At 29.5% G+C, this 13,922-nt stretch overlaps 4 protein-coding genes across 6 annotated transcripts; 2 read left to right on the top strand and 2 right to left on the bottom strand.

Annotated features, from left to right (window-relative positions):
• The first annotated feature begins 1,418 nt into the window (after positions 1-1,418).
• LOC123269556 (DNA-directed RNA polymerase II subunit RPB1-like) lies at positions 1,419-2,913 on the top strand. Of its 2 annotated transcripts, none has more exons than XM_044735360.1 (3): positions 1,419-1,717; positions 2,348-2,473; positions 2,568-2,913. In XM_044735360.1, exons 1-3 carry the CDS (start codon positions 1,547-1,549, stop codon positions 2,862-2,864), a joined length of 594 nt encoding a protein of 197 aa, XP_044591295.1. In that variant the 5' UTR covers positions 1,419-1,546; the 3' UTR covers positions 2,865-2,913. The 2 variants fall into 2 exon arrangements, with proteins under 2 accessions (XP_044591295.1, XP_044591294.1); XM_044735359.1 differs by having other exon boundaries at positions 1,420-1,717; positions 2,565-2,913.
• A 1,238-nt stretch (positions 2,914-4,151) lies between these two features.
• On the bottom strand, positions 4,152-8,432 carry LOC123269552. The gene is made up of 3 exons (XM_044735343.1): positions 8,046-8,432; positions 6,441-7,191; positions 4,152-5,099 (listed from the first exon to the last, which is right to left on the bottom strand). Exons 2-3 carry the CDS (start codon positions 6,456-6,458, stop codon positions 4,284-4,286), a joined length of 834 nt encoding a protein of 277 aa, XP_044591278.1. The 5' UTR covers positions 6,459-7,191; positions 8,046-8,432; the 3' UTR covers positions 4,152-4,283.
• Positions 8,433-8,561: 129 nt separating this feature from the next.
• Positions 8,562-10,681, bottom strand: LOC123269551 (electron transfer flavoprotein subunit alpha, mitochondrial). The gene is made up of 4 exons (XM_044735341.1): positions 10,487-10,681; positions 10,014-10,343; positions 8,854-9,306; positions 8,562-8,781 (listed from the first exon to the last, which is right to left on the bottom strand). The coding sequence occupies exons 1-4, from the start codon at positions 10,523-10,525 to the stop codon at positions 8,605-8,607; spliced, it is 999 nt and encodes a 332-aa protein (XP_044591276.1). The 5' UTR covers positions 10,526-10,681; the 3' UTR covers positions 8,562-8,604.
• Positions 10,682-10,795: 114 nt separating this feature from the next.
• LOC123269550 (DNA methyltransferase 1-associated protein 1) lies at positions 10,796-13,922 on the top strand. 2 transcript variants are annotated; one of them, XM_044735340.1, is made up of 3 exons: positions 10,796-12,116; positions 12,199-12,240; positions 13,227-13,922. In XM_044735340.1, the coding sequence occupies exons 1-3, from the start codon at positions 10,917-10,919 to the stop codon at positions 13,257-13,259; spliced, it is 1,275 nt and encodes a 424-aa protein (XP_044591275.1). In that variant the 5' UTR covers positions 10,796-10,916; the 3' UTR covers positions 13,260-13,922. The 2 variants fall into 2 exon arrangements, with proteins under 2 accessions (XP_044591275.1, XP_044591274.1); XM_044735339.1 differs by lacking the exon at positions 13,227-13,922 and having other exon boundaries at positions 12,199-12,424.

The raw sequence follows: 13,922 nt of genomic DNA, 5'->3' as shown, positions 1-13,922 counted from the left end.
ATACTAAAATCAGCCAGATGTTTGAGAATTTTAATAATAAATCAATTATGACAAAAAAAATATTTTAAAAAATTTGTATTTATAATTTTGTTTAATTTCTTCATGTAAAATTTTTTTATTAATGTAATTGTCATAAAAAATCCAAAAAATTTTTAAATATCTATTAATTTTAGTGTCATACAATTATTTATTAAGTTTAATTTTATAATTTGTCAGTTATTGAAGAAATAAAGAGATTTTTGTTTCATCCAAAAATATAATTCTATAAATTCTGTCAAAATATTGATTAATATATAAACGCGCATATATTTTTAAAACAGAACATTTTTAGACTGACAAAATAGTCTTCATGCCCTTTCAAATAATTCTTTAATTAATCAACTACGATTTGTAACCTTGCAATAATATATAATATATAATAAATTGTTTAAGTCTTATTTAATGATCTAGTATAAGAAGAAAGAAGAAAAAAATTTTTTTTTGATGGAAGATATTAATAGCATAATTTTTTCTTGAAATTCAGGTGGAAATTATCAAGATTGACATACAAAAGTTTAAAAGTTCATTAATACACATGAAGCTTTTAATAATTTGATTTAAATGGAAATAAGAAAAGTTTTAATTGAAAAAGCTCACGTGAAAATAATATTTCTGGCATTAAACCTCAGGATAAGCAATAAACAATTGTTAAAGCTTTAATTAATTAGATTTTCTACGAACAATTACAACAAAACAGCTTAGTATTTTTGGCTCTAATGAGAGAAGGTGTGTATGTTTATTACCAGAGTATACGTGAAATGAAACTTTTAGTATCAAACGACGCTGCAAGTTTCGCCTTCGAGTTTGTGTGAAAATTTATTTCGTTTGGTAATTATATTAAAAGTCGAGTTAAGCCAACCTTGACCGATTGGGGTAATTGTAAATAATGTTTTATATTTAACTTATCTTAAGTTTAGTTATTTTTTTAAGTTACATTACATTTACCAAGTATAAGATTGATAATGACCAGATTGTCATAAAAAATTGATTAACGACCGCCCAGCGTGCCCAATGAGGTGTTATTAAATAATTTTGATCCATATCGAGATCTACTGGGATATTAAATTAAATTCCACACAGATAATATTCAAAGCCGAGTATTGAATTAATGCAATTCCCAGTTTGTTAAGGTAATCTTACAGCTTACAGCTTTCGTAATATTTTTTTAATTATATATTTTCTTCAGTTTGGTCTCTCGTTGTCTCGCTGCTTTATTTATTTTTATTGTTCTCGAGTGTTATTGGGCCTCATATATGTCAGTTAAGTACAATATATAAAACACTCTTCGGTGGTTTTAAAAGTTGAAACTAAAAAAATATGCCAACGGGTGGGGACGGATTCGGGCCTAAGAGAGAATATATAAACTCGTGGGCGAGACTGAAATCTGGTTAGTGAGGATAGTTACTCGATATAGAGTAGTGATTTTTAAACAAATTTCTTTATTTTTTAATTTTATTATAAGAGAAAAAGTTTTTATTTACGAATCGTTTGTTTTTCAATTTTAAAAATGATTGCTCTGCTACTGTTGGTGGGAGTTTGTGGAGCCGCAGTAATCCCCATGGAATCAATGCTGAAAATTCAAACCAAACTCAATGATTTTAGTATTGAATCGGCTAACTATATGCAGTCACCTCTTTATTCCCATCAACCACGACTGTTTCTTTACAATTATTTGCAAGTGAGATTATTTATATTAAAAAGTGTTTTTTTTTTTTTTTTTTAATGAAGGATCAAAGAAACAATGAAAATTCTATTTTTTTTATTGTTGATATTAGACAAATTAAAAATTTTTTGCAATTAAAATATATTTGTAACTCATTTTTCAACATAAATTAAGAAAAAAATTTATATTTAAAGTGAAATATTAAATAATAACTTTACAATAGAATTTTTATAGATGATTTATAATTTAAAGTTTGAAAAAATTTCTTTTTTTTTTAATATTGTCTTCTGTGTAAATAATCAAAAATCGATTTAAAAATAAATTTTTGATTGTTTCATAAAAAAGCTTTGTAAAATAACATTTTAATTATTAATTTTAAAGACTATTTTGATTACAAAATTTTTTTTTTTTGCAATGACATTAAAAAAAATTCCAATTGTTTGCAACTAAGAAATACTTGTAACTCTTTTTTTTTTTTAAATTAAAAAAATTATTTATATTTAAAGTGATATATTAAAGATTAACTTTACAATAAAATTAAAATTTTTCATTTTTAATATTTTCTTTTCAATAAACTTCAAAAATTTCGATTATTAATTTAAAAGAAATATTTATTCTTAATAATCTCATTATTATTAATTACAGGTTGATCCACAGAAATCATATCCAGTCCTAAATTATCCTTACGGTAATCCGGGTGATGCCTACGTTGCATCATCATTCAATTACTACGGATCTCCTCTTTATAATTATGGATTCCAATTAAGCCCGGTAAAAATTCATTCTTATTAGTATTATAAATACAACTACTAATAGCTCAGCGAAGTGTTTCAATTTTTTTATAATATATTTTATAAAATAGCAGGTGTTCACAAATGTCCAGCCATTTATTCCACACTATGTTCCTCAACAGCCGAGTTATGTTCCTCAACAACCTAATTATGTTCCTCAACAACCTAATTATGTTCCTCAACAACCTAGTTACGTTCCTCAAGAGCCAAGCTACGTCCCTCAGCAGCCGATTTCTACGACAACTCAGCGGCCGTTCGATGATGACGGAATCGAAAAGCTCGACGAAAAAGTTGATCCTAATCTCGAGATGAATTCCTTTAACAGCAATGAAAATTCAGATGACGATTCTGTCGTCATAGAATCTATCTAATTTTTTTTTAATCATGTAATTTTAATAAAATAATTTTTTATATTTATTACAATAACTGTTTACTTATTTTTAACAATTATTTATTTTTAAGCTAGACATAATAAATGATTAATCGCTCTTATCAGTATTAAGTTCGCTGCTCCGGAATTAAGAGATAATTTTTAATATTGAAGAAGTTTGTGAGATTTATTTTTAAGTTTCATTTTGATAACATTACAAGTAAATATTTTTTTTTTTTTAATTTTATTAGAATACTGTGCGTAATTATTTTAATACTTACCTGAAACAAAAAATTGGATTTGCAATTTAATGGACTCGAATTTATTGATTATAATAGTAAATTTATTATAATAGTAAAGATAATGAATAAAATAAAAAATAGTCCTTGGTCACTGTTAAGATTAAAAAGCAAAAACAAATTCTATTATCGAGAAGATTATGAAAGAACAATTAATAAAAGTATGATTACTTATACCAAAGTCATAGTGAATTGCTATTACTCAAACGTCAAAGAGATAACTTAGCAGCACCATTGTCATCAGCCTCGCGACGATCAATAGATCGTCACACAAATAATTATGATTATACATAATAATCCAAATGAACTTATGCCAATTCTCTTGACATCAGAATTTCAGAATATAACCGCAAGACATTTAATTTATTTATTTATAATCTAAGCGTTAAATTGCAGGAAACTTTTTCTACTTTTAAATAAATTAATTAACAGAAAGAGCCAAAAGTAGACAGTTTTCTGGAACGAGAAGACATAAGTATCTTGGAACCTAACAATGAAGATCACATCTTGGCATTAGATTCAAAGGACAATCACAACCACTTGACGTCACTGTCCAAGTTCTCGATGGTTCAAGCATTTCTTCACAAATTCAATAATCACTCCCGATAATTTCAATTATTTTACACTGAGAAAAAATAAATTACTTCATATTATTTCATTAAAATTAATATAAAATAAAAATTATAATATCACCTCCACAATTTTCCTGAAAAACAAGCACCCCCAGAATGATTGCTCCATTTTTTGTTACAAAAAAAATATTATAATTTTTATTTAATAATAATTTTAATAAAATAATATGAATTGTTGCATAACTTTAAAATTTTTTCCGGTCTATCTTTTCCGGGATTCTTATTAAGAAAGTGAATCTTGATAAAATATTCATTTTTCTCAGTGTAAGCTTAATTAAAAATTAAAAGCCTTAAAAAATAAGTATCTCTTATCATATTAATCCATGAAAGATTGAAAAAAAAAATTAACAGAATGAATAACAATTAATGAAAATTCTTATTAAGAAAACTAAAAGCTGACATTGTAATACGGTGGGTACGAAGCTAGTTTTAACAAACTAATAGCTAATTATTATAAAGTATGTACGTGACTAAGTGGTTGGTAAAAAATCATGAGCTTCTTGTGATTGGCACTGGAGGCGGCGGAACGTCTGGGATTTTAGTTTGGCTCTCTTTCTTCATTTCTTCAGCCTTTTGAAGATTAGTTGGTCTTTTAGCTTGTTCTTTTTCTTGAGGAGCTAAATTCTGAGTGTCTGAATGCTCTGGCAGCCCCGAGCCTGCTACTGGAAGCGGACCTGCGGGTGGATAATTAAAGTAATAATTTCCAGGCGCTGCACGAGGAAGAAGATTATAACCGTAGTAATAAGGATTGAAGTAAACTGATGACCGTGTACTAGGATAATAAGTCAATGGCGTTTGTTCATTATCTTTTCTCTTTATCTTTTCTTCTTTACCCATGTCATCAGCCTCAGAGTCTTTTGAGCCGTCAGTTTGCTTCCCGAAATTAATGGATACTTCTTTCATGTCTTTGTTCACTGATTCTGTGTTGGGATTGTCTGATGGCTGGTTTCCTGGTTGGTTCGGATTCGGCATTCGCGGGTCCCAAGGCACGGGACCCAGTGCTGGGTCCCAGGGTCCGTACGGTCCCCAAGGTCCGTATGGACCTCCGTAGGGTCCATAAGACCCGTAAGGTCCGTAGTATCCATAGGGCCCATAATTATACGGATAATATCCACCGTAGTAATAAGGCGGGTAGTATCCAACCACCTGGCTCTGAGACACTGGCTGTACCACTGGGTAAGCTTGCGATGGTTGGAGATTCTGATCACTTGTCACCACCACATTGTACACCTTGGGATTTTTTAGCAGCTTCGGCGATGGTTCTGCTGATATTTTTAACGACAGTAAACATGTCAGCAGCAATATCTGTAAAATATTTTTAAATTAAAATTATAATTTTTAGTGTAATTATTAGTCTTATTTTGTTTAAGTTACTAGCAACCTTGCAGTCACTATGTGATTGCCGTGACTTGAGAACTATAAATAAATAAATAAATAAATAAATAAATAAATATATTGCTTTATTAAATAATGACTTTTGTTAAATTGCACTGTACTTTTTTAATTATTGATGTTTTTAAAGATATAAGCTCATCCCGATGTTACACTTGATGAGTGCATCAAGAGCTTTCATTTGAGTACCCACATGCATTTTTGATATATTTTTCATATATACATACATATATATAATATATATAAATATATGAAAAATTGATGTGGGTACTCTAATGAAAGGTCTCGATGAGTGTAATGTCGAGGTGAGCTTATATCTTTAAAAATGTAAATAATTCACAAGATATCTGTTAAATTGAACTGTACTTTCTTAAATATTGAAGTTTTTAAAGATATAAGCTCATCCCGATGTTACACTCATCAAGAGCTTTCATTTGAGTACCCAGATGTATTTTGATATATTTTTCATACATACACATATATATACATAATATATGAAAAATTGATGTGGGTACTCAAATGAAAGGTCTTTATGAGTGTAACATCGGGATGAGCTTATGTCTTTAAAAATTTCAATAGTTCATAAGATACAACGTTATTTCTTAATTATGTATCTAGAGATAGAGCATTTTCGAATGCAGCCTAAATACTTATCATCATAAATTGACTATTGGTGAGAATGATATGAAACCATGAAAAAGCACAACTCCAGCTGAAGACTTTTCCAACAATACCAAATTTAACCATAAAACCCCATTTTATCTATAAATACACTGGCCACTAAATTTTGCTAATTCTCTTAATAATATAGATTATTATTGATTATATAAAAAGATGATGATGATGATGAAGAAGAAGAAGAATTGTCTTGTATTATGAAACTATAGGGGCGTGATGGCCCTCAAGGATTTATTTCTTACATCCGCTCTTTTGACACCATTAAAAATATTATCAATAATTAGCTTATGTAAGAGTTGATAAAATATTTACACAGAATAAGTCAAGTGTTTAACTAAAATCGTTTAGATATTGAATAGATTTGAATAATTGAGAGGTGAATAAATTTACCGTGCGATATTTAATTTAATGGTCAATAAAATTTACATATGACTTGATGGATTGGATCATGAAAGTTTGAGAGTGTGAGGTGAAGAATAAGAATCGGTTGAAGTTAAAGATTCAGGCGAGGGTGAGGGTGAAGTTTAAGTTAGAGAAGAAATAGTAAAAAGAAGAAATATTGGTGTAAGTACTTACATGAAAAGGTAACTTCATATTTTATTGAGCACCAGTCTGTCAGCAGTAGATAACAAGTAGCAAGATTCTCGACCTGGTACGTTGTATATACGTGATCGAAACCAGGGTCTCCAGACCACTCCAGACGTAAACTCCCACTTACATACCCAGTTGGCGAAAGTACTTGGTATGGTATATGACATTATTATATTATAGTACTAGTATTGTAAGAAGACTTATAAATAAATGCCTGAACGTGACTGATGAATCGGCGATCAATTTGTTTACGTTATTATTAATTTAATAACATTTCTTCTTCGGTAACGAGATGTATAACTCTCGTTAAATTTATTAATTTTTAAATAAATACTCCGTTGGAATTATTGTTATTATTTATATAGTTTATTATCATTATTTTAATGGCAAAGTAGGAGGAAACTTTTATGCGTATGACAGATCAGCAATGAGTGGCCTTGAGCCTCTGGCATTTTATATCGGCTCAATTGGAATGTAACACATTCGTCTTAATAATAGTAATGGAAAATTCGGTAAAAATATTACCAGTAACAGTACAACTGGCGACAATAGTAATAGAAGTCCTGCGTAAATAATTAACCACCAAACTGGTGAAATTCCGGTTAGTGGATTTAACATTGTCAATTCAAATAATTATTTTATCGTTGATTAAATATTTAATTATTTCTTCAGATATTTATCATGGCTATTGAGTCATCAGCGTTTCATCGTCAGCTGCTTAATTTATTCAGCATCTCTGTAAAAAAAAAAAAAAAGAAATGGTGTACAATTGTCTTAAATTTCATTAGACTTATAGATAATTGAAGAAAAGAATTTTTTTTTAAAGAATAGGTGAAAATTTTTGATGGTTTTATTCAAGCGTTTAAACTGTTCTTGTTCAGGGAGTTGCTATGCTTGAAAGTATGTATGATGCGGTCGTCCTTGTACTTACCGTAGTAAAACTGACGAAAGAGGTAATGAAGCAATAGCTGCGATAGAGAATGCTTTATGTTTTTTATAAATACTTTATTTTTCGCTTCTTTGCGATCAACATTGGCAATAGTATAACCACTGATATCAATTATATAAATATATTCTGATAAATAATTATATACATCAACTGTGCTTCCAATGACAATTTAAATTGTCATGCACATGTTTGTTATACATGTCTTTGCATTTGTATCTTGTGATAACAAAAAATCCAGTAATAATAGAACTGGTCATAATTGCAAGAAAGAGAAATTTTCTTCTTGCGCAATCGTATTACACATAATAGGATTATTCAATCCATCACATATGATGTTTAGATTATGTTATGATGTATGTAAATCATAAAATAACAAAATTTTTGATAAAAATTTTTTTTCTTCTTCATATTTATTCTTTGTTTAATTTTTTTAAAATAGTTGTCTCTTGCAAAATATATTCCAGCGGTCTTGATAATTTCCGGTGATCTTGAGTGATAAATTTATTAATGATAGTATTAGTAGTATAATAGCAATGTGTGATTAGTAGTAATTTAATGTGACAAGTAGTAATTTAGTAAGCAAAGAGGTTTAATTATTATCAAAAGATTAGATTATTTATAATTATCATAAAAATACATACTCTGTTGAAGGATGAGCTGGATTACGATAAAACTGAACGATGACTGTATCACAAACCGCGTCTGGTAGACTGAGCGGTAGCTGGTGTATGCTTTCCCTTTCTTTAGTTGTTGGACAGTGACTCGGGTCTTGAGTTCGTGGCTGGTAGCTTCTGGCCGGTGATACTAACAACAACTGTATTCCATAGTTGTAGCAATGTTTTTACTTGCACACTGTTTATTTGTTTCATCACAAATACCAAGCGTTTTATCGGTGTAGAAACTAGTTGGCCGTCAGTTTAAGCGTTCTTTTTTATCCTTTTTAGTTTGCTAATAATAATAAACATTCCAAGGACAAACAACATAAGTAGCATATTTAAGTTAAGTATTTCATGTGTTAAATATATTTGCTAAAATATTTATATGTATGTGTATATATTTAAAATTTAAATTACAAATTTTTAACGACGATAATATTTTTATCTCTAACATTAACATGTAAAAAAATATACCAATATAAAAATAATAATTTGCATTAATACAAATATTTAATTTTATTAATCATTTTTTATCGAAACCTGATTATAATTTATCAGTTAACTCGGGAACAGCTTTAAATAAATCAGCAACCAATCCGTAATCAGCAACTTGGAAGATTGGAGCTTCCGGGTCTTTGTTTATTGCTACTATTGTTTTTGAGTCTTTCATACCAGCTAAATGTTGAATTGCACCTGAGATACCCACGGCGATATATAAATCCTTAAAATAATAATAATAATTAAATAATCAGAGAATTAAATAAAATTAGCAAGCAATTTAAATATCTCTTACGGGAGCAACAATTTTTCCAGTTTGGCCAACTTGCATATCGTTGGGTACATAGCCAGCATCTACGGCAGCACGTGAGGCACCAACAGCGGCGTTTAGCTTATCAGCGAGTGAGTATATCAGCTTGAAATTATCACCAGATTTAAGACCTCGTCCACCCGATACAACGACGCTAGCTGATGTCAATTCCGGGCGATCTGATTTACTCAGTTCTTGTTTAATAAATTCAATTAAATTTGATTTATATTCCCCGGCTGGCGCCGGCTCTGTGGGTGCGTTTCCACCTTCCAAGGGTAATGCTTCAAATGAAGTGCCTCTGACTGTAACAACTTTGATGCTATCTTTGACCTTTACTGTTTGTAATGCATTGCCAGCGTAGATAGGTCGGACAAAAGTATCTGAAGACTTGATATTGATAACGTCACTCACTGGGGATACATCGAGTTTTGCGGCGACCTAATTTTTTTTAAATAGTAAATTAGTTTTACATAAACATGAAGCTTTGATAAAAGTTTGTCTACATTTGTAGGTGTAATTTTGTACAGAGAATTCCTTTATCTAGATTTAATTTAAATTGGACTCAGAAAAAAAAAAATAATTTGACTGAAGAAAAAAATTCTTGAACCAATAAAATAATTTGGAAAAGTTTCATTGTTTTGAATCAAGATGAAAAATTCTTGAATCAAGTAAAATTTATGTCATTAAAGTAACCCGACGTTTTTAATTTTTTGATTATTTTTCATTTACTAAATTAGAACTAAAAAATATTTTTTAAAAATTGCACTTATAGTTTTTCAAAGTTTTTACAAATGAAAATTTGTTTTTATTTTTTTGTAATGATTTTTTCAATAAAAAAAAAATTCTAAAAATTTTTAACTTAATTTTCATGTAAAATTTACTTAAACCAAGAAAAATTTCTTAGTTTAAGAATTTTTCTACTCAAATCGCGAAATTTAAATTCATCAAAATTATTTACTTGGTTCAAATAAATTTTTTTTTTTCTGTGTAGAATATAATTTAGAGCAAAAAAGCAATTCTGCGCATTTATAAATGGAAATGATTTTAATATCAAGATCAGGAGACATTTGATGATTTTTATAATTTTAAAAGGATAAAATAATTGTTTTAAATGTAAATATAAAAATAATAGAAAAAAAACTAACCCGTGGTATTAATGCTTTACCAAAAGCACTACCTCCAGCCATAATATGGCTGAAATTAAATTGTTTATGAGTCGCCAGAATCAAAGGCGTCATAGACTCTGGAGTAAATCCTTTGAAAGCATCGCTCTCAGCGACCAGTACTTTGCTGATGCCATTAGCTTTACATAATGCTGCCGCAGCTGGTCCGCACTTTGTTCCAGCAACCAGCACAGTTATATCACCTCCGATTTTCTTAGCAGCACTAAGCACTGCCTGGGTAATTGGTGTCAGGGTTTCATTATTGTGCTCCGCTATCACCAGTGTTGATTCGTATCTTGCCAGAGATCCAAACTGTAAGATTAACATATGTTAGTCTTTTTAAAATCAACACATCCTTAATAACAAGTAATTAAATAAATAAAAAAATAAAATAGACATTTATAATTTAAAAACTTTCAATAAAATATTTATTATTATATAAAATATTTACTTACTTTATTATGCCTTGCACTTTTTAAACAATTTGCAAACATTTTTTTAATTATCTAAAAAATTTTCAATAATTAAATATCACTAGTGTAATTTTTAAATATAAAATATATTTTAATTTCAATGAAATATTACAAGAAACTTGTATGTTTAATTTGAGATATTAATACTAAGTAGAATAAAAAAAAATATTGAGGGCAAAGTCCCCTCTGAGATAATACATCTTTAGTGAGTACAAGTATAATAATTTAAAAATTACTTCTAGGGGGCAGCACTTTCCAGGGAACAGCAGCGCTCAGTCAGTTAGTGAGTTTCTGTTGCACTGTTTCAGTTTTATTCCGAAATATTGACAAAACTCTAACCTAAAAATTTGTGTGCAGTTTACTTAATAAAATTTTAAACAATAAATGTCTAATAAATAAATAAATAAGTACAATGGCGGATGTACGAGATATTTTGGACATTGAAAGTCCAGCTGCTGGAGAGCTAACCCGTGAATCAATCTTTGGCAATAAAAAAACTGTAAAAAAATATGATTACAAGGTAAAGAAACGTCCTGAGGGAATGCACAGAGAAGTGTTTGCACTGCTGTGCAAAGATAATACTGATGTTCCGCCTATTTTCCCAACTGACACGGGGAAAGGGTACAAACAAGCGCGTGCTAAACTTGGTATGAAAAAAGTCCGTCAATGGAAGTGGACACCGTTTACGAATCCTGCACGGACTGACGGTGCTGAGTTTCATCATTGGAGGCGAGCTGCTGACACTAACAAGGAGTACCCGTTCGCTAAGTTCAACAAAAAAATTCCTGTGCCGACTTACACCAACACGGAGTACAACCAGCACTTGACTGTCAACGGATGGACTCGCGCGGAGACTGATCACCTGTTTGATTTGTGTCGTAGGTTTGATTTAAGGTTTATTGTCATCCAGGACCGGTGGGACACCAGCAAATACTCCCCGAGGAGTGTTGAAGATCTTAAGGAGAGATATTACCAAGTTTGCGGAGCGCTGACCAAAGCTAAGTCTTACTCTGACAAGATTTACGTCTTTGACGCTGATCATGAAAAGCGGCGCAAGGAGCAGTTGAAGAAATTGTTCGAAAGAACGCCGGAGTTGGTCGGAGAGGAGCAAACTCTGCTGACCGAGTTGAGGAAAATCGAGCAGAGAAAGAAGGAGCGCGATCGCAAGACTCAGGATCTCCAGAAGTTGATCACTGCGGCTGATCATCAAGCTGACCCGAGGAAAAATGAGCGCAAGCAGGCTCTTAAGAAGACGACCACCACCTCGAGGAACAGGCCCAGTAAATCTGATACTGCTTACACGCAGAAACTCCAAGTTGTTGAGTCCGCGGGTATCAAGTTCCCCGATTTCAAAAATAGTGGAGTCAGTTTAAGAGGACAAAGATTGAAATTGCCCAGCAGTTTGGGACAAAAAAAAATTAAAGTCATTGAGACTATGTTGAACGAACTGAAGATGGACTTGAATCCTCCGCCAACTGAAGAAATTTGTCAGCAGTTCAATGAATTGAGGAGTGACATTATTCTGCACTTTGAACTCCAAGGAGCTCTTGTTACTTGCAATTACGAATTGCAGTCACTGCGTCATCAATATGAAGCCCTGGCTCCCGGAAAAGTAAATAATTGACCTTATATGTTTTTTATTTTAATCAATAAGTCAATAAATGTATAAATATTAATTTATTTTTAAATTTCAGACCTTGACTATTCCTGCAGCACTGATGCCTAAAAATGAAGAAGTTAAATCGGAAATAATCGATGTTGTTGGATGTATATAATTAATTATTAATTTAAATTACCATTTTACTGGAAGTGTTGAAGTGATAATTCAATTTTTTCTACATATTAATGCTATTAAATTGTATCAATAAGTATTAATAATTTAATTAGTCCGTATTTATAATTGATTGACGATTATTGATATGACTTTGGAAATTAAAATAATCGTAATCGTTTTACGATTTATCTACACTGATAGACGGATTTCTTAGTATTTAAAAATTCATTTCTTAACGAACAGTATTTAAGAAATATTTATTATTATTTAAAAAATGATTTCTTAACATTTAATAAATAATTTTTTTCTAATCAATAAACAATTTTAATATTAAACAATAATTTTTTGATAGTTAATTGTATATTGATATTTAATATTCATTTATTAATATTTAATGAATTTACTGCTTAACGTATTGTAAGGTGTAACCTAACAATATATATAATTATAATATATAATTACTAACTATCAAAAAATGATTGTTTAATATTAAAAATTATTTTTTAACTAGAAAGAAATAATTTATTAAATGTTAAAAAATCATTTCTTAAATACTAAGAAATGATTTCTTAAATACAAAGAAATCTTTTTAAAGGCTAAAAAATCCTTCTATCAGTGAATTGCTTTTTATAAACATGAAGAATTTTTTTAATCATTACAGTGTAATTATTGGGAGAAAATGTAATTTTAGGAAAAAAAAAACTTATGGTAATGCTTGTAAATACAAATAAATAATACGTTTTAAATAGTTACTTATATCTCTGTGTATTTTATATTGTCGACAAAAAGTAACAATGTACGGTCAAACCGTATAATTTATCTACAACAATCTACAATAGATTACAATATGTTTTATCTTTTTAGTTTTTATTTGTTTATTTTTCATGAAATATTTTATTCATTTTATTTTATTTATTCATTCAATTAATTTTTTTTTTTTTTTTTTAGGCTGGTGGAGAAAAAGTAAAGATGGAGAATTAGGAAGAAGGAAAACATTTGGATGGTCCAATTTGGCCTCCTAGCTTTCACTCCATTCAATTTATTTATGATTAATTGATCATTAGTTTTAATAAAGTAGTTAGTTTTAGATTGCATCAGTTGATTCGACCTCTACGACGAATTACTTGACATTATTAGCTGTACTTGGTACAAATTGATATATCTGGCAATAATCAATTAATTTTTTAGCCAGAATTGAGGCATCGAATATTTTTTGTTTAATAATTTAATTTTATTAGAGGAAAGTTTCAAGAGTTCACAAGATAATGCAGTACAATAAATCTCCATCTCTCATATTTTAGAATTATTATTTCAAATTGATAATTATAATTGTAATAGTAATTATAATTTATAATAATCAACCATCAACTTTAATATAAATTTTATTAAACATAAACGAAAACATATAAATATATAGTTTATAATTTATAATAAATAAATTACAAGTATATATTTATTTTTAATAATAACTGTTTGTGTTTAAATCGAGGGTATTATGAACTACCCCAGTAGCTTTCCTCGTACATATTATGTTAAGAGTTTGACAAATAACTTATTAACGCACGTATTCACTCATTGACGCTAATGTCAGGTAATTGATAAAGCGAGAAGACTGTATAATATTTTTTTAGTAATAAAGAGCGT

This window comes from Cotesia glomerata, linkage group LG7 (assembly GCF_020080835.1).
Source record: "Cotesia glomerata isolate CgM1 linkage group LG7, MPM_Cglom_v2.3, whole genome shotgun sequence".
Lineage (NCBI taxonomy): Eukaryota > Metazoa > Arthropoda > Insecta > Hymenoptera > Braconidae > Cotesia > Cotesia glomerata.
Note: the sequence above shows the minus strand (reverse complement) of the source record. Positions and strands in the feature narration are given on the sequence as shown.